The 20,222-nt window shown below is 57.4% G+C and overlaps 2 protein-coding genes across 5 annotated transcripts; one reads left to right on the forward strand and one right to left on the reverse strand.

The window, feature by feature from the left end:
- Window positions 1–3,205: 3,205 nt before the first annotated feature.
- Window positions 3,206–11,752, forward strand: SLC39A13 (solute carrier family 39 member 13). Of its 4 annotated transcripts, none has more exons than XM_036861715.1 (10): window positions 3,206–3,613; window positions 5,096–5,404; window positions 7,297–7,410; window positions 7,717–7,841; window positions 8,228–8,332; window positions 8,444–8,533; window positions 9,320–9,370; window positions 9,698–9,826; window positions 10,003–10,102; window positions 10,194–11,752. In XM_036861715.1, exons 1-9 carry the CDS (start codon window positions 3,373–3,375, stop codon window positions 10,063–10,065), a joined length of 1,227 nt encoding a protein of 408 aa, XP_036717610.1. In that variant the 5' UTR covers window positions 3,206–3,372; the 3' UTR covers window positions 10,066–10,102; window positions 10,194–11,752. The 4 variants fall into 4 exon arrangements, with proteins under 4 accessions (XP_036717610.1, XP_036717611.1, XP_036717609.1 ...); XM_036861713.1 differs by having other exon boundaries at window positions 3,226–3,613; window positions 9,698–9,830; window positions 10,194–11,745; XM_036861716.1 differs by lacking the exon at window positions 9,698–9,826.
- Window positions 11,753–13,653: 1,901 nt separating this feature from the next.
- PSMC3 (proteasome 26S subunit, ATPase 3) lies at window positions 13,654–19,539 on the reverse strand. The gene is made up of 13 exons (XM_036862181.1): window positions 19,522–19,539; window positions 19,374–19,451; window positions 19,020–19,103; window positions 18,267–18,392; window positions 17,716–17,820; window positions 17,544–17,606; window positions 17,139–17,276; window positions 16,560–16,703; window positions 16,288–16,436; window positions 15,323–15,419; window positions 14,952–15,097; window positions 13,996–14,077; window positions 13,654–13,840 (listed from the first exon to the last, which is right to left on the reverse strand). Exons 2-13 carry the CDS (start codon window positions 19,398–19,400, stop codon window positions 13,730–13,732), a joined length of 1,272 nt encoding a protein of 423 aa, XP_036718076.1. The 5' UTR covers window positions 19,401–19,451; window positions 19,522–19,539; the 3' UTR covers window positions 13,654–13,729.
- Window positions 19,540–20,222: the final 683 nt, after the last annotated feature.

Below are 20,222 nucleotides of genomic sequence, written 5' to 3' on the forward strand. Positions count from 1 at the left end.
AAAGTAGTGAGGCTGGGCTGCCCAAGGAAGAGTTGCTGAGGGTGGGGGAGGGGGCTGCTGTGGAGTCACTGGGGCATCATCAGGCCAGGGCTGGAAATTCAGGGGAGAAAGCACCCCAGGAACTCACGAGGGAGCTAAGGCTGCCCTGAGAAGAACAAGCTGAGAGAGGGTTAGGGTCAGGGGTTCCAGAGGGGCAGGTCCAGTTTGGAGAGGCAGAACTGGAGGCCACAGTACAAGCAGCAGGGCCCTGGGTGAGCGCTCGGCTCTGCCTCACCTCCTCAGGGTGACCTTGGGCACCCTGAGCCTCAGCTGCCCTTCTACAAGAGCTTGCTGCCTACCTGCAGACCCCCACGGAAAGCCCTGAGAAGGCGAAGGCCTGCTTTCTCACAGGAGGCCATACTCTGGAAGCAGAAGTAATGTGCCCATCCCAGAGCCTCTAGCCCTTGACCGCCAGAGGAGGGGGAGGGTTGTCCGAGCATCGGCAATGCCAGTGCCAGGCTGTGCTGGTCTCACAGCCGTCGCCTGGTCAGTAGGCCCAGGAGCAGTCCCACCTTCTAGAAATAGGGGGCTGAGACCTGGTTGCTGAGAAAGGCCAGATCAGAGAAATTGGTCTGCAGCCCCTCCAATCCCAGACGCCTCCCAACCACACAGAGCCAAGCAGTGTCCAGGCTCACCCTGCCCTGCTGTGGTTTGTCTGCCCAGTGCCACGACCCAGGAAGACCCTGAGGCCTTCAAACCAGTTGATAAATGTGTTGCAAAACATTCATCTGTGCTCAGCAAGGAGTGGAGAGGGGTGGCCCCCACCCTGTGTCTTTATCTGTTCTTTTCATTACTGTAATACTTTCTTTATACTCACGTGTCCACACATGTAAATAATAATAACATCTAATCCTCAAGTAGAACTTCCCATGTGCCAGGCATTGTTCTAAGTGTTTTCTGTGTTCATTCAATTTACACAACTACTTGATATAGCAATCCATTTTACAGATGAGGAAACTGAGGCATAGGGAGTTAAGTAAATTAATATATATATCATATATATTATATATTTAATTTACATATGATACATATAAAAGCTTTTACATATCTTTTTTACATAATTGCATAAATTATGATCATATACATGTTTTAACATGTTTTTACAAATTTTCCTTTTATATTTTAATATTTTTTTCTCCCCCCACCATGGAATCCATGGTACCATTCCGACGTGAGATCTTCTATATTTTTTATTTACTCACAATTATAAATGGACTTATATATGCTAATACCGATAGTCACATGTACCTATACAAGTTTCCTTTTTGTCGTTATTTTAAACTAGTGGATTATAGTAAAAAAAATTTCTGCATCTCTCTTTTCTCACTCGCCCATATTTGGAAGCCCCTGGCAGATCTAATTCACTGGTTTTCTTTGTTTGTTTTTTCCTCCAGAACTCTTCTTTTTATTTATTTATTTATTTATTTATTTTTGGCTGCGTTGAGTCTTCGTTGCTGTGCGCGGGCTTTCCCTAGTTGCGGTGAGCAGGGGCTACTCTTCATTGTGGTGCGCAGGCTTCTCACTTTGGTGGCTTCTCTTGTAGAGCACAGGCTCTAGGTGTGCAGGCTTCAGTAGTTGCGGCGCATGGGCTCAGTAATTATGGTACGCAGGGCCTTACAACACGCAGGCTTCAGTAGTTGCAGCATGCGGGCTCAGTAGTTGTGGCACACGGGCTTAGTTGCTCCGCGGCATGTGGGATCTTCCTGGACCAGGGCTCGAACTCGTGTCCCCTGCAATGGCAGGCGGATTCTTAACCACTGTGCCACCAGGGAAGCCCCTAATTCGCTGTTTTTAACAGCCACACACTAGTCCACCCACTGTCTTTCTACTTGGCCCTCCCAGCTCATGGTCATCCCCTAGAGTCCCATCCCCACCCCCCAATACATTAGGGAGTCTGATGGTGGAAATTCCAGGCCAGGTGAGAGGAAAGGGCAGTGAGAAGGCAGCAAGTGGTGTTTCTAGCTGGGTCTTGCCCATCCCCTTGCTGGTGGCCAGCAGCCCTCAGCTCCTAGAGGCAGGAATGCTGTGTTATTGTGAAATCATTTGTATATTGTGAAGTGCTTTGCATATGATGGAGTGATTTGCATATATGGGGGGCGAATCTTAGAGATCCCTGAGCAGCATCCCTGGGTGTCTTCCTCCCTTTGCAAAGTAACCAGCTCGGGGCTTCCACTTCAGAACTCAGGGAGCAGAACAGGAGGGCGTCCCTGTAGACCTGTGGGCCTGGCGGGTGAGGCAGACACGGGGCTTTCAGAGGAAAGCTGATCCCGCCTGGTAGGAGTTGGGGGTCTAGGAAGGGCAGATGTTGGAGTGTGAGGTGGAATCGGGCAACTGGTGCAGCCTGTGAGAGCCCTGTGCCCTCAGAGCCCCTGGTAAGGGAGAGTGACACAGGACGGACGAAGGAATTACCACATGAGGCAGATGAGGGTCAGAGGCTGGGAGACTCCCACCCTGTCACAATCTCTGCCCCAGTGAGTACCCAAGTGCCCCTTGCTGAGTATTATATGGTCCTGGCTGAGAAGAATGCAAAGTGTAAATGCCAAGGCAGATTCCCATGACCCTATAAGTGAGAGGTGCTATCACATGCTCTGGGTTCAAGGACACCCAGGTTTGAATCGTGCTTCTGCCATCTGTGCTATTGTGTGACCCTGGGCTAACAGTATCCATCTCAATGGGATAGACTGAGGATTCAGGGAGACAATACACGCAGAGTGAATGGCACGTCGTAGGTGTTCAGTAAATTGCAGTTATAATAATGCTATTGTTTGCTGCCCCAGTCTGAGGTGAGGGAAGCACAGAGCCTTTGCTCCCCCAGGTTTGGGGTTACCAGCAGCAGTGTCAGGCCACTGTGCATTGGACTCCAAAGGGTTACAAGCCCTGGAGACAAAGGCCTGAGGTTCCCAGTGAAAAACCAAAGCATAAAAATAATTCGATGAGTAAGAATAAAATTCCCTCTTCTGAGGTTCCCGGGGCTAGGCCCCTCCCTGCGGCAGGCACTTCCCCTTTCCCTTGCTCATGGAGGAGCCAGGCCGGGCTGACTCAGAGCAGGAGCGCCACAGCCATCCTCCTACCCCGACCCCGTCCCGGGACGGCGCAGTCTGGTAGCAGAGCGCGCCCCCGTGCGGCCGCGGCTGGGGCTGCCGCCCGAGAGAGGAAGCGGCGGGCAGACCCGCAAGCGCAGCCACCCAACTGCTCGCAGTCCCCGCTGGGCCGCCGTCTCCGCCCTGCGCAGCCGGACTGTGCTGTGTACCCACGGGGCCCCCACTTCCGCCCGACCCTCCCCGCCGTCCCGGGCCCGCCCGAGCGGAAGTGCGCCAGCCTCCCGGGTCCCCCATGGCCTCGAGGCGGAAGCGCTCTCCCACCGCCGCTCCCCACGACCCCGCGGCGCTCGGCGCGTCGGGTTCCGGGCAGGTCCCGTGTGACGTGGCCGCACGCTGGGGGCGGCTCCGGGCCGGGGGCCGGGCGGCCAGGCCGGGCGGCCAGGCCGGGCGGGGCCGACCCGGGGCGGGGCGCTGTGCCGCAGCTGGATGGCCGGGGCCGTCCGGAGCGCCTCCGCCGCCGTCGCCGCCGCACGGTGAGTGACCGCCGCACCCCCAGGGCCAGAGTTCCTGACGAGACGGACTCTGCCGATCCCCTTGCCCCCGACCCGGCTTGTCCAGATCAGACCTGGGCCTCTCGCCCAGAGCCCGGGAGTTAAACTTCCTTGGGCTCTTCTCTCCTGTCTCCCCACGCGTCGCTCCCCATCTCTCCCTCTCTCTCCGCCTCCGCATCCGTCTCTGGTTTTCTCACTCTTGGCTCTCCCGCTCTTGCTTTCTGCTTTCCCTCTGCTCTCCGACTCTCTCGGTACCCCCTCTCTTGTCCCAAACTTGTCCCCTCACCTCTCCTGTCCTCAAACTTGTCCCCTGACCCGCCTCTGCCTCCAAGTCCGGCCTGGCGCAGTCCTGCCTTTGGTCCCCAATGGAGCCCAGAGGGTTTCATCAGGGTCCCGTTAAGGCCTGGAGGTCCTAGACCCGAGCATCTTCTCCAGCTGCTTTCCCTCCCTCCCACCTCCATCAGCAGATGAGGAAACTGAGGCAAGGACATCACTGGCTCAAGGTCACAGCCAGCATGAGGGAGGGCAGACCACATTTAAACCTCATGCCTGAGTTTCCAGGTTGAACTTCCCTCTTGGTTGACTCACATCCAGGTCCTGTGATCCGCCCGCTGGGTACACTCCTGCTGCCTGGTGCTCCTGGGCTCCCGCAACATAAGGAGGGTTCTCTGTGCCTCCTCCGTGCCAGGCACGCTCACCTGCTTAGCAAGCTCATCTCATTTTCACCACTGTGTGAGGGAGACAATACTTATCTCCCTGCTACAGACGAGGAGACTGAGGCTCAGAGAAGGGCTTTAGGGACTTGTCCGCAGTCAAGCAGCTGTAAATGCAGAGCGCAGAGTCAAGGGCGGGTCTTCAAAGCCTGTGCTCTGCACATCTGTGAGGCAGCTCCTAACTGAAGAATCCTCTTTCTTCATTCCCACCTCCTGTCTGTCTCCGTGCCCCAGGGATATTGGACTCATTTCCTAGGAAGAAGCCCTGATGGTCTTGACCTAGCTCAGCTGCTTGGTTTCCCCACCTGCACCTCCTAACATTGCCCCATCAAGCTAGACTGTGCTGGCCGCCATCCCTGGGGGTGTCCTCACTGGGGCGCATCCTGGCAGCAAAGCCTCCCCTGGCAGCCAGACACCCAGCTGGGCCGGGCCTACCGGTGCCTGAGGGGAACCCAGCCAGCGCCTCACCCTGTCATTAAGGAAAGTTTAGCCTCAGGCGGACAGGCTGACACACAGCCTGGAACTGGCTCCCAAGGAAAAAATGTGTGCTCCTTGGGAGTGGGGTGTGGAGGAGCAGAGCCCTTTTGCTCTGTGCACCCATCATTGGGATCCTCAGAGGCCCTGGGGGAGGCAAGCAGGAGGGCGGGTGCCATGGCCACTGGGAGTGGGGGGAGGGTTAAGATGCCACGTTTCCTAAGCAGGTGTGCGGCCAAGGGTGGCAGCTCACGTAAGTGGCCTTTGTGTTTTTCAGCACGTGGCATGCCTGGATGTCCCTGCCCTGGTTGTGGCATGGCGGGACAGAGGCTCCTCTTCCTCGCTGCTCTTGCCCTGGAGCTCCTGGGAGGGGCTGGGGGTTCCCAGCAGGCCTTCCGGAGCCGGGGGGTGGCAGCGGCCTGTCGCCTGGACAATAAGGAAAGCGAGTCCTGGGGGGCCCTGCTGAGCGGAGAGAGGCTGGACACGTGGATCTGCTCCCTCCTGGGCTCACTCATGGTGGGGCTCAGCGGGGTCTTCCCATTGCTCGTCATTCCCTTGGAGATGGGGACCACGCTGCGCTCAGAAGGTGGGTGACCCTCCTCTGGCACCAAGGGGCAGCCGATGGCGCGGGAAACATGCTGCTGCTCTTCCTGGGAGAGCCGGGTCTCTGGTCCCAAGTGGCAGTGTGTCTGTGGTGGAGGGTGGGGACCCAGCACAATTCCTCACCTTGGTCCAGTGAGCCAGGGTACGCCATGCTCATTTGTTCATTCGTTTGTGCATCTGTTTATTCTGAAAGATGAAAGTCAGCAAACATTCACTGTGAAGCAAGAAACAAGGCTGGAAATAGGATGCCGGGCTGCCTGGGTTCAAATCTTGGCTCTGCCACTTACCAGTTGGGTGGTATTGGGCAAGTTCCTTAACTTCTCTCTGCCTTAAGCTCCCAACCTTAAACATGAGGATAATAATAGTATCTACCTCATAGGTGTTATTGTGACGATTAAATGAACTAACATCGGCAAAGCACTTAGGAGACTGCCCGGTGCAGGGAAGGGGCTCCGTGTTCGCAAGCTGGTGCTGGGTGTCAGGATGCAGCGGCAGCGTAGCGCTGCCTCTCCCTTCAGTCCCTGCTCACAGCGCAAAAGGGCGCTCAGACCCAGAGCCCCTGGGGCGGCCTTACCCAAGAAGACGCGAGAGGCTGGTAGCTGGCCTGCCTCTGGAGAGGGGGTCTGGGAGGTGGGCGCAGGCCTGGCAGAGGCTTTTCCTTGGCTGCGCATGTGTCCACAGGTGACATGCTATAATGAAAGATAAAGAAGATCAGATGGGGAGCTGCTAAAAATGCAGGTGCCTGTCGCCCCCACCCAACAGTATGACATAGTAGGTCTGGACCAGGCCCGGGGAATCTTTGAAATGAGGGTCCCCCAGGGGCTTGTGCTGCCTGCCAGGCTCCAGGAGCTGTTCATTCAACAGATGGTTATGAACACAACTGTGCCAGGCACTGGGCTGAGGGCTGGTGCCCCAGATGTGAACAGGGCCCTCTTCTGCTGTCTTGCCTGTGTATCAGTTCAGCCCCTCTCATAGCATCCCTGAGAGGTCAACCTAGGGAGGACTTGGATTATTAGCTCTATTTTACAAATGGGGAAGTACAGGCACAGAGAAGTTCTTGGAGGAGCCCAAGGTCACACAGCCTGGAAGCAGCAGCTTCCCCCTGGGATCCCACCCCACCACCAAGCTACCTCTTCCTTCTGGGCCTCAGTTTGTCTATCAAACCAAGGGTTTCGACATGGCCCCCTTAGGGCACTTCTAACTCTGGATATTGCACATCTGCACAAGTCCTCAAATCTCTGCCACTTTTCTGAGAGTAACAGTGGCCGAGAAGAGAAAAATTCCCACTTAATAAGCACTTGCTATATGTATTGTTGTTTAATTCAGGGGTCCCCAACCCCCGGGCCGCACAGCAGGAGGTGAGCGGTGGGCAAGCGAGCGAAGCTTCATCTGCCGCTACCCATCACTCGCATTACCACCCCCGTCTGTGGAAAAATTGTTTTCCATGAAACCGGTCCCTGTTGCCAAAAAGGTTAGGGACCGCTGGTTTAATTCACACAAGATCCCTATCAGATAGATACAATTGTCCCCAGTTTACAGATGATGAAATTGAGTCCCAGAAGTAATCTACCCAAGGTTACCAGCTGGTGGGTTGGGGAGCTGGGACCTGTCAGGCTCCCAAGCCCAGTCTCTTAACCCTGAAGCAGTAGTGGCTCCACAGTCGGCCCGCAGGTCATGGCGTATTCCTGCTGGGCACCAGCCCTTGCTGGGACTGAAGGGTTGGGGACCCAGGAAGGCCAGCAGCCCATGTCCAGCCTTCCGGAGACTTGAAGTCTGGTTGGGACCACAGTAGGAGCCCAGTAAGCTGGGTGGGGCAGAGGTCAGGCCAGGGGCTCTGGTGCCTCAGCTCCCAGGTCCCGCATCTCTGCCTTGTAGCTGGGGCCCGGCGCCTGAAGCAGCTGCTCAGCTTTGCCTTGGGGGGACTCCTGGGCAATGTGTTTCTCCACCTGCTGCCCGAGGCGTGGGCCTACACGTACAGTGCCAGCCCTGGTGAGTGAGGCCACAGGCTGGGGGCAGGAGGGTGGCAGGCGATAGGTGGGAACTGGTGCCCATGCCCAGGGATGGCCTAGGCCCTGCCTGCTCTGCAGAATGACTGTGAGGGGGTTCTGGACATCTGGCAGGGAACTTGTCCTGGTCCCAGTGCCCTGGTCCCTATGGGAGCTTCTGGGGCCCAACTGCCCCACCAGCCAGTCCTGGCGTCCTGCCCCTGTCACTGCCCTGGACTAGGTCCCATCCCAAGTGGCCCCCGTTCTGTGGCCCTGGCTTGGCCTGGTGTGTCAGTGCTGCCCCCTGCAGGTGGTGAGGGGCAGAGCCTGCAGCAGCAACAGCAACTGGGACTGTGGGTCATTGCTGGCTTCCTGACCTTCCTGGCGCTGGAGAAGATGTTCTTGGACAGCAAGGAGAAGGAGGAGACTAGCCAGGTGAGCCCCAACCCCCAGAGCCTACACAGGTCAGCCTCTGCTCTGTGGTGGTGCCAGGGCCTGGAGGCCCAAGTTCTGAGTCAAGCCCTGAAAAGAGTGTCTCTTGGCCCTTTCCCGGGAGCTCTGGGAGGCTGGGCCAGCTTGTTTGGAAGGATCTGGGCATCAGCCCCTGCCGTGGCTTGTTCTCATAGACTAAGAGTGATAGCAGTGCGGGAGGCAGAGGGTCTGCTGGGTTTGGGGGCACCTGGCTGATTGAGCAGCAGAGTCCAGCCAGATAAAAGGGGTGTTCCCTTTTTATCTGTTCTCCATCTTTCACTCCCTTTCTGTCCACCCTGGCCAAGTGGGGGGCATCTAATGTCACGTCTCCCTCCTTCTCCTGGCCCTAGGCCCCCAGCAAAGACCCTGCAGCTGCGGCCGTGCTCAGTGGAGGCCACCATCTGGCCCAGCCAGCTGCAGGGCCCGGCCTGAGCGCCGTGGTCCGGAGCATCAAAGTGAGTGGCCCGCCCAGGGCCCCCTCCTCCTGCAGCCGCCCCACCCCGAGTGGCCGGCCCGACTCAGCCCTGCCTGCCCGGCCCAACCCAGCTTTCTCTCCCCTCACCCAGGTCAGTGGCTATCTCAACCTGCTGGCCAACACCATAGACAACTTCACCCACGGGCTGGCTGTGGCTGCCAGCTTCCTTGTGAGCAAGAAGGTGAGTGGGGCTGGGGCAGTGGGACCCAGGCCGTTCGGTGGGAAGGGCGGTGCCTGCGTTAACCAGTTGGCTCTGCCTCCAGAATAGGTCCCCAGGCATCTCCTCCTTGCTCCCTCCATCACAGCACCCTCATCTACGCCTCCCTGCTGCTCTCCTGGACACGGCCTCCTTCTGTCTCCACCACTGACTGGTCTGTTCTTGCTGCGAACACTCCTTGTTGGGATCACAGGCCTCTGCCAGGCTGCTATGCTTGGCCCCTGCCTGCTTCTAGATGCTTCTCCCCCCCACCTCCTCCCTCTGCCCTCTGCGCTTTGGCCCCAGGCTCTGCCTACTCTTGAACTGGCCAACCTCTTTCCCCTCTGGTAGCCTCCAACTCACTGTTGCCTCTGCTTGGAATGTTCTTTCTTCCACTCTTTGAACTGCTAGCTCCTCATCCTTCAGGCTTCAGCTTAAAGTGCACTTTCTCAAAGAGGCCTTTGCTGACCCCTCATCTCAGTTAGGCCCATCATGTCCCATGGCACCCAGTCCATCCTTTCCCCATAGCACCTGCCATGGTGTGTAATCACATGGTTCTTTGTCTGTTTACTCAATCCTTGCCTCTCCACTCCAGGCTGTTAGCTTCTTGAGGGCAGGTTCCCTGTCTGTTTTATTCACTGCGATATTTCTAGCAGCCAAATGGTACCCAGCCAGGGCACCCAGAGCAGAGTAAATGTTTGTAGAATGAGCGGACAAGTGGGTGCCCTAGCCCTCAGCACAGACCCCACAGACTCCCTCCCCTCCCTGCAGATCGGGCTCCTGACCACCATGGCCATCCTCCTGCATGAGATCCCCCATGAGGTGAGTGCCAGAGGCTTCCCATGATCAGCCATGTGGGTGTGGAGCTGGCGGCAGGGATTCAGGGTGGGACTACCCAGCAATGGTGGGCTTGGGCGGCTGGACCACAGAGGCCTGGAGCTGCTCAGCCTACTAGGCTGCAGCCACTGTTTCAGCTGTGCTCCAGCATGCTCGGGACGGGGAGCCCAGCCGAGGGGATGCGGGCTGGGGCACGGGGTGGTCCCAGCTACGGGGCGGGTGCAGGGGGCTCGGTGTGCATGTCCATACCTGAGATGCTCAGGGGATCTGGCCCCACTGGGGCCCAGAGTGATCGTCTGGACCTCCCCTCAGGTGGGCGACTTTGCCATCCTGCTCCGGGCCGGCTTTGACCGATGGAGCGCAGCCAAGCTGCAGCTCTCGACGGCCTTGGGGGGCCTGCTGGGCGCCTGCTTCGCCATCTGTACACAGTCCCCCAAGGGAGTAGGTACGGGCGTGGTGGGTGGTGGCGGTCAGCAGAGGGGGCCCCAGCCAAAGGGCACAGCTGCCCTGACCCTGGTGTCCAGGCCAGGTTCTGCCCCCGGTCCACCCCGCGGGAGGGAGTGTAGTACACGTGGCTCCCCTGGACCCCCAGCCAGTCAGGGCTTCTCCTGCTGCAGAGGAGACTGTGGCCTGGATCCTGCCCTTCACCTCTGGCGGCTTTCTCTACATCGCCCTGGTGAATGTGCTGCCCGACCTCTTGGAGGAAGATGACCCATGGTGAGCTACCCACTGGCACTGCCATTCGCGGGCCTCTGCCCCCCGCACCTCGGCCAGTGCCCCCCCTGAGCCCCTGCCCCTCTCCCCACAGGCGCTCCCTGCAGCAAGTGCTTCTGCTCTGCACGGGCATTGTGGTGATGGTGCTGTTCTCGCTCTTCGTCGAGTAACTGTCCCTGACGCCCCACCCCCTGCACAGCAATAAGAGACTCAGATCGACTCTGTGACCGTGTGTGTGTGTGTGTGTGTGTGTGTGTGTGTGTGAGGCAGAGAGCGAGCGAGTCCTCCGACCTGACAAGAGGACGGGGTGTGTGTGTGGTGTGCACATGTGACCGTGTGCAAGACCGACACTGTGATCCCTCGTGTGCTGGGCCCAGGGCCCGGTGCCCACGCCTGCCCCCAGCCACACTGTGGTCTTCTCTCCTTGCCACCCTGTCATCTTGCACCTCCTGGAGTCAGCAGTGAGGAACAGGAACACTGGTCCCAAGCAGAGGCCTCTGCCCACCAGGACGCCAGGAGGAGTGAGAGCAGCCCAAGGAGGCCAGGGCTGCAGGGAGCCCCAAAGCTGTCTCCTGCTGGGGCCTCATGGGTCCCTGGCCTGAGGGAGTAAACCTCTCTGCACATGCACCCAGCCCTGGGCAGCCAGAAAGCGAGGCTGGGGCGCCTCCTCTCTGCTGTGTCCAGTGTTCTGGCCCTTCCTTCACCAGCTCCAAGGCCAAAGAAAGGAGAGGCAGGTGCTCGTGTAGCCCCCAGCCCCACTCAGCACTGACAGTCCTACCCCTCCCAGCACGGAGCCGGGAGATGCTTTCTAAGACCTTTTCCCCGTGGCTGCTTGCCCTGGCCCAGCTCCTGTTCCCCCAGGGAATGCTCCCTGGCAACGCCAGCGGCTCTGCCACCTCCAGCTGCCAAACAGCAGCCAGCAGGGCAGCGAGCAGCCCTGGGCCAGAGGCTTCCCAGTCGGCTCAGGGATGCTCGTGCCAGCACAGGGTCCAGGCAGACACGCTGGGGGCAGGAAGAGAGTGAGCAGTGGCTGCCTGCCCCTGCCCCTGGCTTGGGCCCCTTTTCCTGTCCCACTGTGGGTGGGGTTAGGCGGGGGTGGCGAGGGCTCCACGTTGTCAGCACTCAGGAATGTGCTCTGGGGATGCTGAAGCCATAATCCCCAGCTCTTTCCCTTGGCTGACGCCCAGGTACTCAGCTGGCCCACTCCACAACCAGGCTCCAGCCCTGCTGCTTGACCGTGGGCGTCTTGAGACGTAGCCATCTCAAGAGAGTCTGAATGGTTTTACGGCAGTTTTGCTGTGGTTCCACTTGTATCTGTAAATACCTGTTCTGTAGATGAGATGCAAATAAATATACACAAACTGGCTGCCTCTGTTCTGCATACTAGAGCCGATGGTCGAGCAGGGCTTTTCCGGGCCCCCCGTGCTCCAGCCAGGTTGGCTGCTCTGCGGGCCCCAGCTCCTGCAGGCCGCCCAGCTGGTCTCCAGTCATCCCCGCCTTCTGGTCCTTCTGCTTCGTCTCTGAGCTGTTACTTTTGGGGTGCTTCTCAGAACAGGGTGTACATTTCATGTTTCCCTGGTTTATTTCGTTGTTAGCTTTTTATGCCAATAAAACAAGCCTGGCTCTAGGCCGTTACAGCCCGCGTCACCCCCAAGGGTGGTGTCCTCATAGACCTACGAACCAAGGGCTTTTTCCTGGCCTGCCCCCTGAGTAATTTTAACCACGGACGGGAGCTCCATCCACAAAGTCATCTCCAGGTTTGGCCTCCATGAAATAGTTATTTTTCATTAAAAAGAAAGAAAAGAAAAAACGAGATCTTTATTCTAAACCATACCCTCACCTCCAGTGAATAGGCTGAGAATGAAGACAGCATCAGGCACGGGGGGAGCCGCTTCCCCAGTGCTGTTAGGAGAGAGCAGGAGGGGGAAGTGGAGTCCCACTTCCTCTCCTACCTTCCGCAGGCTGTCGGCGGACAGCGCGTCCGCGCCACAGCACGGAGGCCGACACGGGGGCTGCGAAGCCCCGATGGGCTGTATCCTCAGCTGGGAGTGCCTGGCCCTGACTCAGCATTTTCAGCAAAAAGGGCTCTGCTTCACCTGATTGTGACACGCCCAGGACCTGGTGGGTCCAGGCCTGACAGAAGCGAGGAAGGAAGCCAGGGCTGTCCTGGCAGTCCCCGCCTCCCCTGAGCACGCCCTGGGGCTCCTCGTGTGTTGGGTGGCAGATGCACGTGCAGTCATGGCACTCAGCCCGCTGAAGGAGGCAGTGGGGCCCCATTTATCAATGAGGACCCCAAGGTCAGGGGTGAGGGCGGTGCTTGCAGCTTCATGCAGGTGGGCGCAGGGGGTCGGGGTGAGAGATGCAGGAGCGGGGGCAGCTAAGCCCAGGACAGGGCCAGAACAAGAGCACTTCTGAGGCCGTGCTGGGGCTGCTCCGGGGGATGGGAAGTCAGTGGGATCACCAAGGAGAGCGCAGTGGGGGTGCACCCTGACACTCAGGATGGCGGCTTGGAGGCGGTGGGACTGGAGAGAGGGTAACTCCAGACAGGCCGGCAGTCAGTAGCTCTGTGACTGTGGGCATGTCCCTTCAGGGGAGGTGACGGGAAAAGGAGGGTAAAGGGCTTCTGCCAGGGGGCAAGTGAGAGCTGATGGAGAGTTCTAAAGGGCTGCTGCTTTGAAAGGCCATTCAGGGGGTGGTTAAAGCTGCTAAGACAGCACAACATAAACTAGGCTTTATTCTTAGTCCTGGGTTTGAAGCCTAGCTATGCCATCTCAGAGCTGTGCAATCCTGGCCCAGTTGCTCGAAATGCATCTATAAAGTGGGGCTACCCTATTGGTAGTTACTGTGATTAACTAGATAAAATCATGCACACGACCTGCATAGCATGTGGCTCAGGGTGAGTGCTCAGTGAACAGTGAACCACTAGGTCAGATTCCAGGTCAGGGAGCTGGAAGGCTGGTAGAAGAGGACCAGCAGGATGGTAAAGGAAGCTGACAGGATATGGGGCCTGACGGCAGAACTGGGGGTGGGAGAGAACACAGCATGACCACGCTGAGGCCTAGAAGGGCTCTCAGAGCAGATCTTGCTCAACGTTCATTTTTCAGCCAGAGGAAACGGGCCAACAGCTAAAAGGAACGTATAGAGAAACAGGAGGCTTGGGGGCCAGGAAACAAGGGAGCAAAGACCCAGAGCCAGGGCTTTATAAGGAAGCAAGGCCTGGGGTCAGAGCACCAAAATTCAAAAAAGAAGGGAAAAACTAGTTTGGCTTCCCTTCATGCCCCTCATACTAGAGCTGCAGCACCACAGGCCACAAAAGCTCAGAGAGGCGGGTCAGGGAGGGGAGGGTGGAGAGAGAGGTCTGGAGGGACATGACGGGGGAGGCAGAAGACCCCGGGGAACAGCTGTGGCACACACCCACCCCTCCAAGAGGGCCTCACCCTGACAAGGCGTTTGAGGCCCCCGGCTGTCTCGAGTAGCAGCACCTGGGGAAGGGGCCTCCTGCATCTGCCACCACTCCTCTACCCAGAGCCCAGGGAAGGCGAGCCAGACAGGTGGCAGGAACCTGAAACCATCCTTTATTACGAATTTTAACCAGCAAGAGGCCAGAGAACAGGTGTGGCAGGCGACCCCTTAGGCGTAGTACTGCAGGTTGGCTTTCTTCTTGGCCTGTACCTCCAGGATGCCCTCCATGTAGTCCTCGTGGGTGAGCTCTGTGGCGCCCCTGCGCAGCGCGATCATGCCCTGCACCCAGGACAGACAGGCTCTAGGGTGCCTCCCCAGACCCCGAGCCTGGCTCCCAGAGGCCTCCACCTTCTCAGCCTCTTCCCCTCAGCAGCCTCCAGCAGCCTGTGCAGGGGAGGAGGCACGAAGCACCCACCCGCTCAGCCCACACTCACCGCCTCCACACACACGGCCTTGCACTGGGCCCCGTTGAAGTCATCTGTACAGCGGGCCAGCTCCTCGTAGTTCACATCAGGACTGCGAGGTGGAGCGGTATCACAGGACTCAGCTACTTACAGGGAGCGGGTGGGAGGAGCCCACGTCCTCCCACGTGCCTCCATCAAGCAGCGAGGTCAACTCGCCGTGACCACAGGCGAGTCCCTTCCCCACTGTGCCTTGTTCTCTTCTCCACACAAGAGGGGGAGAGGAACGGAGGTAGGTCAAAGCAGATTAGACCAAGTTACTTCTAGTGTCTCTTGAGCGCTAGCATTCTAGAAGTCTGCACCTGAGACTCGGGAATTCAGCCTGAGGCGGGGGAACAGGAGGTTGTGGAGACAAAAGAGCCATCTCTCTGCCTCCCAAGCAGCGCGGGCCCTGCATCAGCACAGCACTGCTGCTGCCACTTACTGATCTCATGCGCCAAGTACTGCACTTGACATTGCTGCAACCCCGTGAGGTCGGAGCCCTTATCCCCAAGTCCCAAATAAGAAAACTGAGGCTTAGAGAGGTCACACCACCTGCTGATGGTCACACAGATCTGAACCCAGGTCCATCTGGCCCCTGGCAGGATTGCCCTGGGCCATGCTGGGCTGCGTTCATCTGCTGGGGCAGGGGTGGCCAGGAAACAGGGCCTCCAGCCTGCACACCTTCCAATCATGGGGGAGGGCTGTGGGGGGGGGGTGCAGGCGAACTCGGAGGAGCAGAGCACCTTCAGTTAGGACCGCGGCCCCAGCACGATTTCCTGCCAGGCACCCGGGGAGAAACGGAGGCCCGCACGTGGAACAGCGCTCTGTGTGAGAGGGACATGGCGAGGGGGAGAACCTAGGCCTGGGGAAGCTCAGCACAAAGAGGACAGAGACGGCTCTGCTGCTGCCCTTTCAGGTCGCAGCGCCTTGCTCGTGTCTTTGCCCACCTGACATTCATCTTTCGGGAGTGGATCTGCATGATTCTGGCCCGGGCCTCCTCGTTGGGCATCGGGAACTCGATCTTGCGGTCCAGGCGGCCTGAGCGGAGCAGGGCAGGGTCCAGGATGTCCACCCTGTTAGTGGCTGCAATTACCTGAGCAACAGGAGAAGCGGAAACTTGAATTGAGAAGGAAGGGTTCACAGACAGGCAACAGTCATGGCCACGACGGGCAAAGAGGTAGCTCAGGGTCCACATGAAACGGCAGGGAATATTCAAGACCGACCCCAATTCTAATTCCAGCTCCATCAGCTAGATGACAGAGAAGATCCCCTGACCTCTAAGCCCCACGTTCTTCACCTGTGAAGTGACAATACTCACCTTCACTTGGGTGTTCGGCTGGAACCCGTCCAGCTGGTTCAGAAGCTCCAGCATCGTCCTCTGCACCTCCCGGTCCCCGGCCTTCTCACTGTCAAAGCTGGGGCACACAGGAGGCCCGACACACCGGTGGGTGAGGACACAGCTCAGGGAGAGCCCTCCCCTCCTCCACCACCAGAAGCCCAACCCAACCCATCCAGGGCAGGGAAAAGTCTCACTCAACTTGGGGCCCCCAGCCCAGGGACCAGCACAGAAAAGGTGTCAGGGACTGAAGAAGCTCCTGGGATCAGGTGCTGGGCTTAAGATAAAACAGTGAGCAAAACCCACTGGCTGGCCTATGACCATGATGAACGTGTCATCACATCTGAGCTAAAACTTAGAAATACAGAGATCTGGCCCAGACTTGGCACGTAACAGGGAGCCCAGACAAGCGTCCCTGAGGAAGTGTCCCTCAGGCTGAGATCTGAAGGCTGAAAACACATCGGCTGGGCAACCAGCCAATGGAGAACAAGGGAAAAAGAAAAACACATTCCAGAGAGGAAATAGCAGGTGCAAAATCTCTCCCACCAGACTGGGCCTGCAAACTGAGGGGACACTGTGGAGGGAGTCCAGAGGGAAGGGGAAGGCAGGGACAGCATGAAGCCGGAGGGGAGCAGGGGCAGCCACACGGGGGCCTTGCAGGCCACGGCAAGCCCAGCATTTATCCCAAGAAGCAATGGGGAGGCCCAGGAAGGGAAGCGTGAGGGACTGTGGGTGCAGCTGAGTGAAGTTTTGAAAGGAACATGCTGGCAGCTGTGAGGAGAAAGGATGGTCAGGGGAAAAGAAACAAAGCAGGGAGGCCAGTTAGAAGAGAATTAAGAAGTACAACCACAAGAATAGAGCTGCCACCATCCCAGGGGGAGCAGGGAACAGGGTGGGAGAGCTGGAATTGAGAACAATCCCCTTGGTGGCACTCAGCACCCCCTTACCGCTTGGTGCCGATGGCATCCAGCTCATCGATGAAGATGATGGATGGAGCTTTCTCCTTGGCCAGGGCAAAGGCATCCCGGACGAGCTTGGCACCATCCCCAATGAACATCTGCACCAGCTGGGGGCCAGCCAGCTTCAGGAAGGTGGCCTGGGGTGGGGGTGGGGTTGACAGATCAGGCCAAAGGCACGATGAGAAGCCCCTTCGATTTGAGCCCATTGGCAGAGCTTTAGCTCCCGCCCATCTCCTCCTCATCCCTCCCAAAGCACTCACCTTGGTCTGTGCAGCACAGGCCCGGGCCAGCAGGGTCTTCCCCGTACCTGGGGGCCCGTACATTAGCACCCCCTTTGGAGGCTGGATCCCTAAGTTCTCAAACTTCTCCTTGTGGTTCATTGGCAGGACGATGGCCTCCACCAGCTGCCAGGAAGAAGTCCTAGGTGAGGAGAGTGAAGCCCTATGGGCTTCTACAGCCCAACCCTGAATAGCTTCAACCCCTATCTGTAACCCTCCAATTCAGAGACACTGCCCTCTCCTTCCCCCACATCCAGAGGACACAGAATGCTCACTCCCACCAAGGCTGGCTATGGACTCCCCAGGAACAGATGGATATGGCAGAAAAGACACTAGGCCAAGAAAAAGGAGCCTGAGTTCCAGTCCTGGCTCTGACCCTAACCTTCTGTGATCCTGGGCAAGTCATTCAGTTTAGGAGATCTCAGTCTCCTAAACTGTTACATGGTCTCCTCCTTGCCTCCCTAGGATGCTATGAGTATAAGACGCACACTGGGGGAAAGTGCTCTGGTCACTGAAGTAGAGAAATACAAAAGGCTGGTGAGGCTGCCACGCCTCCTTCACCTCCTGAATCTGCTTATCCAGGCCCCCGATGTCACTGTATTGCTCTGTGGGCCTCTCGTCCACCTCCATGGCCTTCACACGCGAGTCGTACTCTGTGGGCAGGGTCTCCAGGATCAGATAGGAGTCTTTGTTCACACCCTGGGGACACAGCACGAAGACTTCAGATTTGTCTCAGCTCAAGGCCTACCTAAGTGGCTGGGTGACAGGTGTCTACAGAATGAAAGGAAAGATATGAGGGTGGGCAACACAAGAATCAAAGAGCAGGCAGACATGCTCTCAGACTCTGCAGGCTGCTCTGCAGACATTCAGGACCAACAATGACCTGGGCCTGGGGCAGGGGCTCAGCTAATCAGTGGGAGAAACCTCGCTGGAAAAGCCCTGCCTGGGCTCAGGGACACCACTCACCACCAAGTCTCCTGGCTTCAGCTTTTCAGCATCCACCAACCCAATCACAGGCAGGAAGTATGTCTGTAGGAAAGATTCCAGGTGCAGCCTCAGTTACTGCCCTTAGTAAGGCTCCCTGTCCCGCATCCACCCCTCACCTTCCTCAGTTCTCCTATGGCTGGGCCAGCCTCACCTGTCGTGTAGAGGTTTTGATCACTGCACACTTGCCCTTCCTCTGGGAATCCAGGTCAATATTGGCACCATCTTCCTCTTGATCGTTGGGATCAACATCTAGAAGCTGCGAAAGGAAAAAGCTCAGATCAAGAGGCCCAGCTCAGCTCCTTGAACTCTCCAGAGCCCAGTGCTTCTGAGGCTGAGACAATCTCAACACTGGCAGGGCTGGCCATCCCTACCTCACTCCTCAGACTAGCCCTGAGCCCAGCAAAGGTGTGGTTAATAAACCAGATTAGTAAGATCTCTGCTCAGGTGTTGCTTCTCTGCACGGAGCTCATCTACCCCCAGGGAAAAATAACCAGTAGAAAAGGAAACATGTGAGGCTTCCAAGGCTTTTTCAGGCCCTATATATCTCCCTGGAAATGCACACTGGAGAGGAAACCCTAGGAGGTTTAGCTCTTACATGCAATTTAGGCCTCAAAACGCCCACCCCCTCTTTCCCCAGTGGGCCCATCGCAGGCTGTCCCAAGCCCCACTGACCCCTCTCTTCCCCTCCACATACACACACACCTCGATGACGTTGGAGACCAGGTACGGCAGAGTCTTGTTCACTTTGATTTTCTCACTGTTCTCTTTGATTTTGTCCTTCATGGCTTGGAGTTCGTGGGTGACTCGCAACACTTCGCTCTTCATGATCTGGGATGAGGGTGATTGGAGGCAAATATTCAGCCTTAGCTCAGCTTATCCTAGGGCCTTGTAATTGGTGAGCCTTATCCAGGCTGCCTGGGGGACCCTCCTGCCCCCCTTCACCCAGCTCTAAGGCTCTCTGAATGCTCAGCACCTGTGTCCACAACCAGCAGAGGTCAGAACAGGAGGCCAGTGTGGAAACCTCCTAGTGAAGTATTAGTTGTACTAAAGGGAAAAGAGGAAGACTTTGAGTCACGCAAACACAGATTTTAGGTTCTGCCTTTTGTTACAGGCTGCGTACTTCACCACAGTAAAACAAACAAAAACTCTCTAAGCCTCAGTTTCCTCATCTGTAAAATGGGGATTTCCTAAAAGAAGGATGCTTGAGAGGAATACTTAAAGACCTTGCTGGGAAAGGCAGTCTGATGATTCCTTCTCTCAGGCCTGGTTTCCCATCACCCTGTCCCTCTTCTGGTCCCTTTTAAAGCTTAGTTTTCTTTTTTCCTGGTCCGAGAAGGAAACCGCGGTCCCCACGCCTCGCCTAGGGAGGCCGAGAACGACGTGAGCGAGGCAGGTGGTTCACCAGGGCCTGCTGTGTGCGGGCTTCACTGCCTGCCATAGGGGCTGTGCGCCCACCTTGATTTCACTGTCCAGCAGCCGTGTGCGCTGGATGATCTCTTCTGTGGACATCTTGAGTACCTCCTCCCCGATTCCATCTTGCTGTGAAAAACAAATTTTTCTTTCTTAAAGTCAGGGCAGTTAACTCAGGACTGTGATTAAGCCCACTCACAGCCTCAATTAGCCCACTACCCGCCCATAAAACCAGAATGGAGGAGTCGGGACGCCTGCCCACATCCCAAGCGGTCCCAACCCTGGGACCGGGTTAGACCTCGAACTCCCCCCTCCCCGCCCAGCCACCGCCTCCGCTTCCGCCACGTGCGTCTCTCCACTGGCCCCGGCTCCAGGGCCCCCAGCTCTCCCGTCGCGCACCTCAGCCTCATCCCACACGGTCGCCATCTTCTCCTGCCGAGTCACTGGATTCTCGAGTTTCGGCAGCAGATTCACCTCCTGCAGGAGAAGGCCGAAGATCAGACTGGGCAGTAGCTGGGGCGAAAGGTTAATATTATCTCTCCCACACCTGCTCTTGACTAGTGCCAGACTCCTTCTCCAAGTCCTGACTCTTGGCGGAATTAGCTTGGGCCAGTTGCCACAGCGAAACTGCTCCTCCGACTTAAAAGATGAAGCCGAGGCCGCAGGACCCGCCCCCACAGCTCCTGAAACGTTCCCGCCCTCGTCCTGTTGATGCCGGCGCGAGAGGCGAATTCGCTATTGGCTGGCACGAGCAGTGGGGCGGGGCCTGAGTAACAAATGGAAAGGGGAGGGAGAAAAGACGACAGTCCCCCGCAGGGCCCTTGGGAAATGTAGTCCTAATCTGGCGGGTAACGGAAAGGGTGACTTTGAAGGGGGTTTTCAACCTCAAAATCTGGCCCAGTTAGGAATTAGGGGATTCCCTAAAGTGGGTGGGCCTCGTCCAATCAGTTGAAGGCCTGAATAGAACAAAAACCTGACCATCCCCCTAGATAGAGGGGCCTCCTCCTGCCTGACGGCCTTGAGCTGGGACATGGGTCTTTTCCAGGCTTGGGACTTGAACTGAAATATCATCTCTTATAGGGTCTTGTGTCTGCTAGCTTTCAGACTAGAATTTACACCATCAGCTCTACTGGTCCTCAGGCCTTCTGATTCAGACTGGAACTAAACCATCAGCATTCCTGGGTTTTCAGTTTGCCAACTTACCCAACAGACCATGGAGATTTCCCAACTCCATAATTGTGTGAGCCA

Source organism: Balaenoptera musculus, chromosome 8 (assembly GCF_009873245.2).
Source record: "Balaenoptera musculus isolate JJ_BM4_2016_0621 chromosome 8, mBalMus1.pri.v3, whole genome shotgun sequence".
Classification (NCBI taxonomy): Eukaryota; Metazoa; Chordata; class Mammalia; order Artiodactyla; family Balaenopteridae; genus Balaenoptera; species Balaenoptera musculus.